The 13,630-nt window shown below is 46.2% G+C and overlaps 1 protein-coding gene across 1 annotated transcript; it reads right to left on the bottom strand.

Moving 5' to 3' along the window:
• Positions 1-142: 142 nt before the first annotated feature.
• EEF1AKMT3 (EEF1A lysine methyltransferase 3) lies at positions 143-12,772 on the bottom strand. The gene is made up of 3 exons (XM_029594934.1): positions 12,581-12,772; positions 3,508-3,619; positions 143-2,515 (listed from the first exon to the last, which is right to left on the bottom strand). The coding sequence occupies exons 1-3, from the start codon at positions 12,725-12,727 to the stop codon at positions 2,130-2,132; spliced, it is 645 nt and encodes a 214-aa protein (XP_029450794.1). The 5' UTR covers positions 12,728-12,772; the 3' UTR covers positions 143-2,129.
• Between the last annotated feature and the right edge of the window lie 858 nt (positions 12,773-13,630).

The raw sequence follows: 13,630 nt of genomic DNA, 5'->3' as shown, positions 1-13,630 counted from the left end.
AAAATATTTGTTCCCTCAATATATAATTAAGCTCTGGAATTCATTGCCAGAGGACATGGTGAAAATTGTTAGTGTAGCTGGTTCCCTGGAGAAAAAGTCCATAAACCATTATTGAAGAAATCCACTGCTTATCCCTGGGATAAGCAGCATGGAATCTATTCATCTTTTGGGATCCTACCAGGTACCTGTGACCTGGCTTGGCCACTGCTGGAAACAGGATACTGGGCTTGATGGACCTTTGGTCTGACCTAGTATGACAAATCATATGTTATTATGTACTTATTTAAAACAGCCATGATACCAGAAGATTGGGGGGTGGCCAATGTGAAGCCAATTTTTAATAAGACTCCAGGGATGATCGGGAAAACTATAAAACCAGTGAGCCAGACAATGGTGCTGGGAAAAATGGTAGAAATTATTCCTAAAAACAAAATTACTGACCACATTGACAGACATAGTTTAATAGGGGAGAGTCAACATGGTTTTGGCAAAGGACGTCTTGCCTTACCAATTTATTAGATTTTTTTAAAGATGTAAATGAGAATGCACATAAAAGCAAGCTGGTTGATATAGCATATTTGGATTTTCAGAAGGAATTTGACAAAGTCCATCATGAGAAACTCCTCAGGAAATTGGCAGGTCATGGGATCGGAGGCAGTGTCCTATTTTGGATTGGTAACCGGATAAAAGACAGGACACAGAGGGTAGGTCAGTTTTCCAAATGGAGAAAGGTCATTAGTGGAGTGCCTCAGGGGTAGAGATGTGTATCTTTTTTTTTTTTGTTTGTTTGTGGTTCGGTTCAGGTCCCCCACACATAATTTTGTTTTTTTCCGCAGTTCGGGGATTTTTTTTCGTGGTTCCAGAATCTTGTGTTAGTGCATACTAACACAGAATACGAATTTTTCCAAAATTTTGGAAAAATTTCCTTTGTTTCGGAACACTCCCGAACCATGACGAATTAGACAATTTCGTTGAAATTATCTAATTCATTTTAAATGAACGCACGTCTCTAGTCTGTGCTGAGACCTGTGCTATATAGGATATTCATAAATGATCTGGAAAAAGGAATGGGTGATATGACCAAAAATTGCAGCGGATACAAAATTGTTTCAAGTTGTTTAAACAGCAGCAGATTGTGAGGAACTGCAGAAGGACCTTGTGAGACTAGGAGACTGGGCATTTAAACAGCAGATGCAACTTAATGTGGACAATAGGAAAGTAATGCACGTAGGGAAAAATAATTCCAACTACAGGTACACAATGTTGAGGTCCATATTAGGAGTCACCACTCGGGAAAAGGACCTTGGAATCCTTGTGGACAACACCTTGAAATCTTTGGCTCAATGTGTGACAGTGGTCAAAAAGGCAAATAACATGTTAGGAATTATTTGGAAAAGCCTAGAGAACAAAAGTGATAATATCATATCTTTGTATAGATCCATGGTGTGACCACATCTTGAGTACTGTGTACAGTTCTGGTTGGCTCATCTCAAAAAAGACATAGCGGACATAGAAAAAGTACAAAGAAGGTGACAGAAAGAAGGGGAAATGAAAAGCTTCCTTTTGGAGAAAGGTTAAGTAGATTTGGGCTCTTTAGTTTGGAAAACAGACTACTGAGAGGGGATATAATTGAAATTTATAAAATCATGAGTGGGGAGGAACAGGTAAATAGGGAATGGTTATTTACCCTTTCAAACACCACCACCTGGATTAGGGGACACTCCATGAAACTAACAACCGTCAGATATAAAACAAATCATAGGAAGCTTTTTTTTCACTTAGCGCACTATCAAGCTATGGAATGTGTTGCCAAAGTATGCAATCAAAGCAACTCGCACAGTGGGCTTCAAAAGGACTGGACAAGTTCCTGAAGGAAAAATCCATAAACAGTTATTAGCCTGGTAGACTTGGGAAAGTCAGTGTTTAGCCGTGGAAGTGAAATGCAAGCAGTAGATCAACTATTGAGGATTTGCCAGGTGACTTGAAACTGTCAAGAGACAGAACCCCGTGCTTGATGGACCTTGGCATTGCACTTATTTTCTTAAGATGAAAGTCTCCATATGTCGACTTCCTGATAAGAGCTGGATGCGAAGGATAAGGAGAGAAGCTCTCGCTCTCTCTCTCAGCTGTTAGCCGTTTCGTGTGACTCTGTAAATATTGACATTTTCACTATCGTTTCTGTATACCAGCTCAGACAGAAAGTGCTGTGGAAGGATTTCCTCATAGAAGCTGACAGTCCCATGCTCCTGGCGCATTTTTGAGGAGAGATATATGGTGCACTGTGAGCCGCAGAGGTGCCGCAACGTCCTGATTAGCAAGGGGTAGGTCTCCTTCAGATAGACAATGTCTGCCCCCAGGATGAAGTCATAGTCTGTGGGAAAACTGTCCTGGTCTTGGCCCCAGGCCAGGGCACAGACGCGTGGCTGTGCTGGATAATGGTAGGGGACATTGCTCAGCACGTTTTCTTGGATTTGCTTCAGGGCGTGAGGGAGATCTGTGATCGTCACATTTCCTCCTGTAAGAAATGAAGACAGTGCACCTCAGAAGAGGAAGAGAGAGGCTGTGCGGACGGGCTCCCTGATGATAGATGGCAAAAAAAAAAGAGAGAGAGGCAGAGGTCATGCAGTAGGGACTCCCTGCCCTGATGAGAGCTGGATGGGAATGAGTAAGCAGAGAAGTCCTCTGTGGTAACATAAGCAATAAAATAAAAAAAAGGAACACCACAAAAATAATAATAATAAAAAGCATTTCATATTTATGCTTCTCTTTTTATCTGTTAGCCAGTGACAACTGTATAAAAGCTTCTCCAACATCTCCCAGTCACCTTGTAGCTTAGCCACTCCATCAGCTCATGCAGGACGCTGGCCACCTGCACTAAAGGGGTAATTTTCAAAAGGAGATACGCGTGTAAATGTAACTACTAATGTAGTTATTTTCAAAAGTCAGTCAAGTGCACTTGCGCAAGTAAATCCTATGGTCAATTCACTGGCATCTATCGTAGCAAATTTTCAAAAGTACATTTGCTCCAGTAAAACCCAGTTTTGTTTTGGTTTTTAAAATCAGGCCCCTTTGGGAGTTCTCCCGCTTAATAAAAAGCCACCACGCATATCCAACTAACAGCCCCACATTTCACTGCTTTAATTCTGCAATGTTCTCTCCTTGCAAACTCCAGCTACTATTTGGTTTGACTTTAATCAACAAAACAAAAAAGTTTGTTTACAAAGAACACATTACTTACCACACAAGGGTTTGAAGTATTCAAGACATGGAGGGATAACCAGAATGGACACACTTTTCAGGCATAATTTTTTATAGGGACTTTTGCCTTTTGTCCACTTGACTGCTATGGATTTCCTTACGATGTGCCTAGTATGTTTCTGGTGATCACATTTCTGGGAAAGGCACCTGAACTCTACGCTCCTTTCCTCCTATGGACAGTGACACACCTACACCCTCCCATCCATCCACCAGTGGGGCATTTAAACTGCGTACCTGAGCCGCACCTACCCAGTAACACTGCCAGGATCCCCACAATTCCTGTTCCAGCTCCCAGCTCGATCACCTTTTTCCCACTGAAATTCATCTTCTCTGCTTCAAAATAACCACAGAGGGTTAGAGCCTAAGTAAAAGCAGAAAGAGAGAGAATAAAAAAAAAAAAAAAGAGAGAGAGAGTTAGTGATGATCCAGTCTTTAAAGTTTTTTTTTTCTTCTAATGGCAAAAATAATTTATAAAGGATTTGCAATATAGTTAAAAAGGAAGAAAGGAAAGTCTGAAACAAATCTGTGCAGTTCTTTTATTTTTTTGACCTGGCAGTTACCTCTGGATTTCTTTACGCTTTCAAGCTCACTCAGAACTGGCCTCCATTAAGGCATGCTGCCATAAACTCTCATTTTACATCCCGTCTTAACAGCAACAGTCCTTGGTTGGGGGCCACACACCAGAGCTACTTCCAAAACCCTGGAATCATAAGCCCTAAATCCAGTCACTATGTGTCACTTTTAGACAGGACCTGGCTCCCTCCTCTTACCCCTGATCACCCAGAGAACAAAAGACCTGCCTCAAGCATTTAACTCATGTGCTTGACAGGCGCAGCAATACCACCGAGCCAGCCTCTGTGTATTCCTTGAAATCAGTGCTCTCGGGGAAACTGCATAAGGTGAAATGTAGATGTACTTGTTAATCTCCTTTTCTTAAATCCTGACAGACTACTCCAGATGCATGGGTTATGCTCAGTCAACAGCAGATGGAGGCAGAGAACACAATTTTACCTAGATAGCATATCCTCTATATAGCCCAGTATAGAAGGAAAACTTGGCAGTAACCTCCTGCCCAAGTGACAAATATATTAGAATTAATCCCTCAAATAAAAAAGTTTATATATGTTATGCTTCTGAAGGTGGACCCTTGGTCCGAGGTAGAGTTGGCACTACCTAAGAGAGTAAAACCCTCTCAGGTCCCTACCGTCGGAAGGCGAGGCTGGACTCAGGTGGACCCTTGGAAGACAGAGAAGAGATCTGGATGCAGGCGCCCCCAGCAGGTCGAAAGTCAGTCCAGGAGCCGAAGCTCAGAGAATGGTCAGAAATCGGTCCAAGGGTCAAAGCCTGAAGAATGGTCAGAAGCCAGTCCAAGGGTCAGAAGCTGGTCCAAGGGTCAAAGCCTGAAGAATGGTCAGAAGCCGGTCCAAGGGTCAAAGCCTGAAGAATGGTCGGAAGCCGGTCCAAGGGTCAAAGCCTGAAGAATGGTCGGAAGCCGGTCCAAGGGTCAGAAGCCGGTCCAAGGGTCAAAGCCTGAAGAATGGTCAGAAGCCGGGCCAAGGGTCAAAGCCTGAAGAATGGTCGGAAGCCGATCCAAAAGTACAGTCCAAAGGAATCCGACCAACTGGGAGAGAAGTAGAGCCAGTAACTGAGAAGACAGTAACTCGGAGCACAGGAACACACCAACTAAGGGCCAAGAAGCCAAGGCAAGGTCTGAGGAGCAGACCTTGCCTAAAATAGCCAACTGGAAGGTGGAGTCCACAGGGAGGAGCCGCGACCATTTCCTGTCGTGGCCCCTTTAAATGTAAAGTTTCTGCCATGCGCGCGGCTCTAGGAAGGCCAGAGGGGGAAGAGTCAGCCCGGCCGAGAAGGGAGCCATGCGGCCGGGCCCAGCAGCCGCAGCGACAGTGCTAAAGAGACCTGCCTGTTTCTGCGGGATACCCAGATGCGGCCCGACGCCTCAGGTAAGTCTTCGGCCCCGGTCCCGGACCACCGCGGCCGGCAGCCATAACAATATACTCATCCAAATACAATAAACAGGTCCTCCTGATCTTCCTTTTCTGGAGCCCTCCTTTAATCTACTCAGTAAAAAGTCACTGAAGACTACCTTTATTAATATTTATTATATTATGTAGATAAGTATATTTTCATCTCCTATAATACCCTGACTTACTAATTCTCTTGCTATAGCTCCTGGATGGATTCTGGACTAGTCTCTCAGGACATTAACAAATACACCTAATTCCACCTTCCTTATCATCCTGCCAGACCAGTGCAGATGCGTGGTACATACCAAAGCAGTGCTTAACCCAAGTGGTAAGAAGCCAGAGTAGCTTCCAAGGACCACATCCTCTTTGGTGTGCAGGTCCAACCTATAATGTTTGACAAACAAGTGCAATGAAATGTATGTCACGGACTTGCAGATCTCCTGCGGAGAGACTAGCCTGCACTCTACACAAGACAAGGCCTGCACTCTTAGTCGAGTGTGCTTTCAATCCCTCTGTACCCTTTCCAAAATAGGCCAAGGCAATTGTATCCTTAATCCACCTCACAATGGAATGGATGCCTTCGACCCCATGTCCCTTTTTGATGGCTGCTAAACAAAATGAACAGACTATCTGACCTCAGGAAGGCATTAGTGACCTTCAAGTAAGAAAGCAGTACCCTCCACATATCCAGGAAGTATACAAGAGTATATAGCAAGGAGTCATAGATCACCTTAAGAGACCAGCTTCAGGTATCTGGCCTGGTCCACCTTAAGACACACACAGGAAGGGAGTCTTGGTCCTGGGGTATTTAACTTAGAAGGGAATGAGAAGCCCCAGACAGGGGAAGGAAGCAGGAATTATGCCAGAACTGCTTTTGTGTAAACTGCTACATTTGTGTTTGAGTACTGCTAAGGTAAGCAGGCCTTTTTCTGTTCATTTTTAAGCTACTCAATGGATATCAACAAGGGAACGAACACTTTCAATTGCCGGTCCCACCCTATGGAACAAACTCCCTACAGAACTAAGAACAGATCCTTCCACCCAATCGTTCAAGAAAAATCTTAAAACATGGCTATTCCGCAAAGCTTTTCCAACAACAAACATGAATGAACCCCAAACCAGGCCCTAACCCCTGCAGTCATGGAGAAACCCCACCGCTACCACAGAATCATCATCCACTTCTATATCCTACCCCCCGATCTCCTATCTAACCTCTCCTCAGTAACAACTTTCATCATTAATAACCTTCAGTTCCTGCAATATCTTCTCCACTGATCTATTAGCTAACTGCCTACATGTCACAGACATGATGGTGAAGTGATGCCTAGGGTTACTCCCCCCGTGAAACCTAGGCTTTGTAGTTTCCCGGACGTGTAGGACAGCCCACAATGCGATGACCCGACCCTCTACAATATAGACAGAGGCCTGCCTTATGATGTCTTTGACGTTCTTCCGGTGAGAGAGGACCTCTTCCCAACTGCACTGGTTCTTCGACGATCCCCTCTCTCTCTGATGGGGATATGCAGATACATGTTGGATAAATCTATGGAAGTGAGAAACCCTGCATTCCTTACGGCCACGATCACCAATCTCAGTGTCTCCATGCACAAATCGGGCACCAACAGAGCCCTATTGTGCTGTTTTAAATCCAGCACTGGATGAAAGGAACCTTCTTTCTTTGGGACCACAAAATAAATGGAATAATACTTTTTTGGATTTCTGCTGCAGGGACTGGGCCTATTGCTTCCAGCTGTAGCAGAAGACAATCTACTGTTGCTTGAATGGTGACCATCTTTGTGGCTTAATTGCACAGGAACAAGATAAGTGTCTGGAATAGTGGTGGCCAATTAAAGGGCATAGCCCTGCCAAATTATCTCTAGGACCCATTTGTCCTTGGTAATATGGGTCCACTCCTCATAAAATGTCTTCAAATGGCTGCCCACCAGAGGAAGCGAGGAATGGACCTTTGAAGAATCATTTTAATCTTCTAGGTCCAATGGAAGCCTAGGACCTCTCTTCTCAGCCCCTTCTCTGGCTCCCCCAAAGTTTACAGCTGCAATCTAGCAGGTAGCCTGGTTTTCTGAATATTAAAAGGACTTGCCCAGTCAATACTGCTTGGATTCTTTCAGCTGACTCCAAGATCCTCTTGATGTCCCTCTGCATTTGTTTTCCAGCAGTCTCTGGAGCTTGGATTCCCCCAAGTCTTTCCTCAGCTTCTCTAACTCTTCCCCAAACAACGAACATCTACTGAAGGACAACATACTCAAACAGGCTTTGGAAGCCAAATCTGCAGACCAGTTTCTCAGCTACAACCATCTTCTGACCATCACTGCCATTGCTACCTGCTTGCAAAAGTCCTAATCAGTTCATAAAGCTTGTCTGTCAAGAAGGCTGCCCCTGACCCAACCTGGCAGCCTCTCTGAACAAGGAGCGTGCCTGCTACTCCTCCAAATCTGGCTGCCACTGCCTGACCCACTGAATAAGTACGCTGTCTACAGCAGACAGTTGCCTGCTACTGCCGCATCCTCTCCTACCACAGATATCAGCTTGCCTTCTTCGGTCTCATCCATGGACTCCTGGGTCACCTTTCCTTCCTCCAGGAAACCTCTCTGAAGATTAAGCGCAGTCAAGGACCCTCTCTCAAGCTCCAACCGGGGTTTCTTTGAGACAGGATCCTACAAGGGGCGCTATGATCGCGCTCGATCCTGAAGCTGCAGACCCTGCGTTGCCCCTTGCTGCTTTTCATCTCATGCCTTCAGCACGAGGACAAATTCTAAGGAAACTTTCCTGCTCAGCTGCAAGGAACTGCTCTGTAGGCCTTTGTGGATGTGACTGAGACAAAAAAAAAGAGCCTGCTGATGAATGGCAGGAGTGGTCTTTGGCTCCTCCTCGGACGTGAGCCCAGCCAGAAACATGGAAACCACTCCCACTAGGGGCTTCAATAGAGCAGTCTAACCCAGCGGTTCTCAACCGGTGCGTCGCGACACACCAGTGTGTCGCCAAGCACCGGCAGGTGTGTCGCGTGGCTCCCGGTCCCTCCCGCTGCTCTTTCTTCCCTGCTGCCGTTGCCGCCGGGCTATCAGCACGTTCAAGCCCAGCGGGAACGGCAGCGGTGCAAACTGTGGCATCCGCAGCTGGCATTTTCTTCTTCCCGCGCCTGCATTCCACCCCCCGACCCGGAACAGGAAGTGATACGCGGTGCGCGGGAAGAAGAAAGGCCGTGCCGCGGGAATTCTTCCTTCTTGGCCGCCGGCGGCCGAAGAGTGAAGAGGACTGTGCGCCGCCGCCGGCGGCCGAAGAGTGGAGAGGCCCGTGCGCTGCCGCCGAAGAATGGAGAGACCCGTGCACCACCGGCGGGACTGAAGTCAAGAACGAAGAGACCTTAGCTGGAGGCTAAGCCGGAGGGACTGAAGAGCGGAGATTCCCGGCGCACCCCCGGAAGTCAGGTCAGCGGCAGCTGATAAGCGGAGGCCAGGCTTATTGGGGAAAGCAATGAGAAGAAACTCCGTGTGTGGTAGAATGTGTGCCTGGGTGCAACTTTGTGTGTGTGTGGTAGAATGGGGGTGTGTGTGTGTGGTAGAATGGGGGTGTGAGTGCAGCTTTGTGTGTGTGTGTGGTAGAATGGGGGTGTGAGTGCAGCTTTGTGTGTGTGTGTGGTAGAATGGGTGCCTGAGTGGCAGCTTTGTGTGTGTGTGTGTATGGTAGAATGGGTGCCTGGGTGCATGAGTGAGAGCTTGTGTGTGTGTGGTATAATGGGTGCATGAGTGGCAGCTTTGTGGGTTGTGGTAGAATGGGTGCCAGGGTGCGTGAGTGGCAGCGCTTTGTGGGTTGTGGTAGAATGGGTGCCAGGGTGCATGAGTGGCAGCTTTTGTGTGTGTGGTAGAATGGGTGCCTGGGTGCGTGAGTGGCAGTTTTTTGTGTGTGAGGTAGAATTGGTGCCTGGGTGCGTGAGTGGCAGCTTTGTGGGTTGTGGTAGAATGGGAGCAAGAACATTTGTATGTGATTGAGAGAGAGACTGGTCAGAGGTGGTGTGTTTCTATGAGAGAGAGACAGACTGGTCAGGAAGATGACTGGTGTGTGTGTGTGTGAGAGAGAGAGAGACAGACTGGTCAGGGAGGTGACTGGTGTGAGTGTGAGGAAGAGATACTAGTTAGGGAGATACTGGTCTGTGTGAGACAGAGACTGGTTGTGACTGGTTGTGGGCCCTAAGGAAGAGGACCGTGAGGACAGAGCTTCAGCAGCCACTGCTGCTTCTGGTGAGTGCTATTGGTCTGCAAGGGAAAGGAGTAGGAGAGTTGCTGGAGAGGGTAAGTAAAGGCGGCTTTTTAAGTTTATTTTTCTTGATTGACTGCCATTTTAATTATTGGGTATTATGTGATGTGTCTGCTGTTTTGAAATATTTTATTGATATTTGGACAATTTTTAATAATTTTTATGAGTTTTTAATTGTTGGATGTTATTCTGTTCATCAGTTGTTTTGTAACATTTATTAGTATAGTTTTACAATTATTTCTAAGTAGGTATCTATCTATAGCAGCTTGGCTTACTCTGTTTTCCTAATAGGAGGTGTATTAGTGTTTAGGGCCTGGTTAAATATTTGTAGTGGTAAATTACTCTCTTTTCATAAGGAGGGGTATTGTGCCTGCCAGTAAAGAGAGTTTGTTTTGCTTTTACTGAGATGTCATCAGAACCAGAATATATTTTTTTGTATGGCGAGTTGTACAGGGTAATGCCCTAGATCTGCTTTGCACCCATTTTTGGGGGTGGAGGGGATTCCTGAGGATGCAGAATGTATATTTACATTTTGCCCCTTGACGGTCACATGTTCAGTGTGTCACGCATATGAGAACCATCTGTCAGGTGTGTCCCGGCCGAAAAAAGGTTGAGAACCACTGGTCTAACCAATGTCCTCCTGTTTACAGATCTCTAATGCATCCCCTCACTCTGATCTTCCCCCATTACCTCTCAAGCCAAGTGCAGCATCTGTGCTACTGCCAGGCTCACTGCCCTGTCACAGGGCCCGCATAACGAGCCTGCAATGCTGCTCTGCTGCCGGTTCCTGCACCAGTTAATACTTTCTTCCCCTCTCAGCCATACCTGCACGCAGAAGAGGCCATCTGTGGCACTGGAGCCTGTGTCCTTCTTTCTCCTTCTTTTCCTTCCAACTTTACACTCCCATGGCTGCTGATCCGAGATCCATTTAATACCAGGCCCTAAAAGGAACTGGATTTGCCAGGGAAGGAAGATCAGCCAGACCTGACCATCAATTAGCCCTCGACTCAGTCCTGACTCTGCTAGGAAGAACAGCTCAGACGGCCCGACTACAGACACCTGCCATACTGGCCCAGCCACCACCACCACCTGCTGGACACCTTCTCCTGCTACATCAGAATATATGGAAGAAGATGTATCCTCTGTCTCCATCTGCTGGTGGATGACACCACAAGTCTGGACTAGTCTGGGAGGATGACAAGGAAACATAGGGGTTAATTAGTAGTAGTATTTAGTAGTAGTATTCTATGTCGGTGGAAAAAAATGCTCAGTAAATAAGTCCCCATAGATTGTGGAGTGAAAATATAGCTGAGAAAGAGTCTGCTTAATAAAGTAAAGCACATCTTTTCTTACAGGTAATATTTGTCAAATTGTGGTAACCCATTTTGTTGGTAAATTTTCCCTGTAAATAGTTACCCAGTTTCCATATGTTCATGTTTTTCTCTTGTATGCATAGTTTACTGTTCTATGTAATGGCACTGCCAAAAAGTTTTTAAGTTATCTGTAAACCGACACAATGTGCAAATGGTTGTTGGTATATAAAAACCTATAAATAAATAAAATAAATAAAAATAAATCCCTTTAATCTTAGTAAGGCTTATGTATGAAAATAGACAGGCCGATTCAGTAAAGTCCGCAGGAGAGTGGATAAACACCCGCTCTCCCGGCACGCGCACCGGCCACTCCCCGGTGCGCACGATACAGTATGCAAATTAGATGGTGCAGTAGAAACAGGCAAAAGGAGGCGCTAGGGACACTAGCGCGTCCATAGCGCCTCCTTTTAGCCCGGAGCGGCAGCTGTCAGCGGGTTTGACAGCTGATGCTCAATTTTGCCAGCGTCGGTTCTCGAGCCCGCTGACAGCCACGGGCTCGCCGTGATATTAAGTCGGAGGGTGCACAGAAAAGCAGTTTCTACTGCTTTTTTGTGCACTTTCCCAGTGCCGGCAGAAACTAGTGCCTACCTTTGGGTAGGCACTAATTTCTTAAAGTAAAAAGTGCAGCTTGGCTGCACATTTTACTTTCTGTATCGCGGGGAATACCTAATAGCGCCCTCAACATGCATTTGCATGTTGAGGGCGCTATTAGGTGCCGTGGGTTGGATGCGCGTTTTCCGCCCCTTACTGAATAAGGGGTAAGGGAAAACACGCGTCCAAGAGCAGTACTGTATCAGCCTGATAGTGAGGTGTGTTGTTAGTAAACAGAGCCCTTAGTTTTGTAAACTTTATGGAAGAGAGAGCAGTCCTCAGTGTACTTTTGATGATCACCAGGGTACTGGGTTACCCATCTAATACCAGTATAAAGAAATGCAATAAATACACACACAGAGGTTTAGCCCTCTGTGTCTGGTCAGGGTCCCTTTTTTGTGTCCCCAGTTGGGTGGAGTATCAGGGCATTAACCTGCCTCTCCCCCATACTGGTCAGATTCTCAATTTCAGCCAAAAGACCATCCAAAGGATTCTCAGTTCATGGTTCAGATCTTACACTTGGATCTTAGTCAAAGACTTTGGGTCCATAAAATCAGGAAGCCATGAATTTGAGAAAGCAGTTACACAGTCTCTAAACTGCACTAAACCATCGTCTACGATACAGTCTTTCTTTTCTGAAGTGGCTTTAGATACATTTTTTGGTTTATCAGCTTTGAAACATTCCTTGCCAAAAAAAAAAAAAACAAAACTGTCTGCAACATTATTATTAAATCTGCAGTCAAGTAGCATTACTCCTCAAACTGATCAATGCAGCTATGCATCCTTCTCTTGCATGCACCGCCTGTAAACAAGGCAAAGCCCAGAGCTCCTCCTTCTGCCCTGTTTGCCAGTAAAATGCAAACTTTGTCTTAGCAAAAAGAAAAAAACAATCCCCCAACCATAATCTTGCCCCCCACCCCGGGACGGTGTAATGGAGATGGGATCTCCGGCACCCTCGCGAATTTTGCAAACAGCGGCAGCGGCGGCAGTGTCGTGATCGGGGATTTTGAAGTCTCGTTGCTGCTGATCGCTCCACTTCAGCGGGCAGCGGGGAAGGGACAGGGGGGGGGGGGGGCAGCCTCGGGCCCGCCGCACACTCACCGCCTCCCACACGGGCGCCGCCACCCCCAGCCGGGCGCCGAACGTCTGGCTGATCGTCAGCTCCCGGCCGCAGAACTGGTAGCGGCTCTCCTCCGTGTACGTGTCCGAGAAGAGCGCCCGCTCGTCCCGGGGGAAGACATCCTCCATCTCCCCCTGTGCGGGGCTGGGCGCTACCCGCCACGCCAGCCCAGCCCGGGGATGACGCGGCTGCACGGAAACGTTTTCGTTTTTAAAGGGACCGTGCAGTGCTGGCGCTACTGGCAAAAAACACAAGCGAAATAAAGGACGTAGACACAAATTTGTGCGTGTGTGTGTGTATATGTGTACAATTTTTTGTCTACGTCCTTTATTTCGCTTGTTTTTGCAATTAATTAGTGGCTATGGGGAAAATGGTTAGTGCATCATCAGACCCACTTAGGTTGTAAATAAAAAAACAAAAATGAAAAAAAAAAGAATTTTTAGTTGAAAATAAACTTTTAGGTTACAAATTAAAAATGGTATGTCAAATCACCAAGGCATAGCCAAAAGTGTGGTACATGCCTAGTTCAGAATACCGAACATCATTTATAGCTAACAAGGTATATATACCCCACCACTTTGTTTTCGTATTATTTACTCACAGATGGGGTGTCCATCATAGGAGGCAATTCCATCTTTGCGGGGCAGATTCCTAATCCAATATCCATGAGTTGCTGCTTAAAAGTTTGTGCATATTTGTGCGTATTTGTATATATTTACAAGTTTTAATAGTCTCCAGTCATCCCCACTTGGCAAAATATGATTAATAGTGGGGAATACCACAGCAAGTCCAACCAATTGCGACCCATCACCGAAAGTCCTGCTATGGCTTCTTTCTCTCTATTGCAGGGTCGGAACAATGACCACCAAAGGGCTTGAGAAATACCAAGGAAGCGGGATGAGATTTGGTGATTCAAGAACGACTGGGGGAATCAAGAGAAGTGGATGGCTCACGATGGAGGATCACTAGGGAAAGAAGAGGAGAGTTAGCAAGAAAGGGGGACCCTGAAGTTTGAGCACTAGTAAGCAGAG

Source organism: Rhinatrema bivittatum, chromosome 3 (genome assembly GCF_901001135.1).
Source record: "Rhinatrema bivittatum chromosome 3, aRhiBiv1.1, whole genome shotgun sequence".
Lineage (NCBI taxonomy): Eukaryota > Metazoa > Chordata > Amphibia > Gymnophiona > Rhinatrematidae > Rhinatrema > Rhinatrema bivittatum.
Note: the sequence above shows the minus strand (reverse complement) of the source record. Positions and strands in the feature narration are given on the sequence as shown.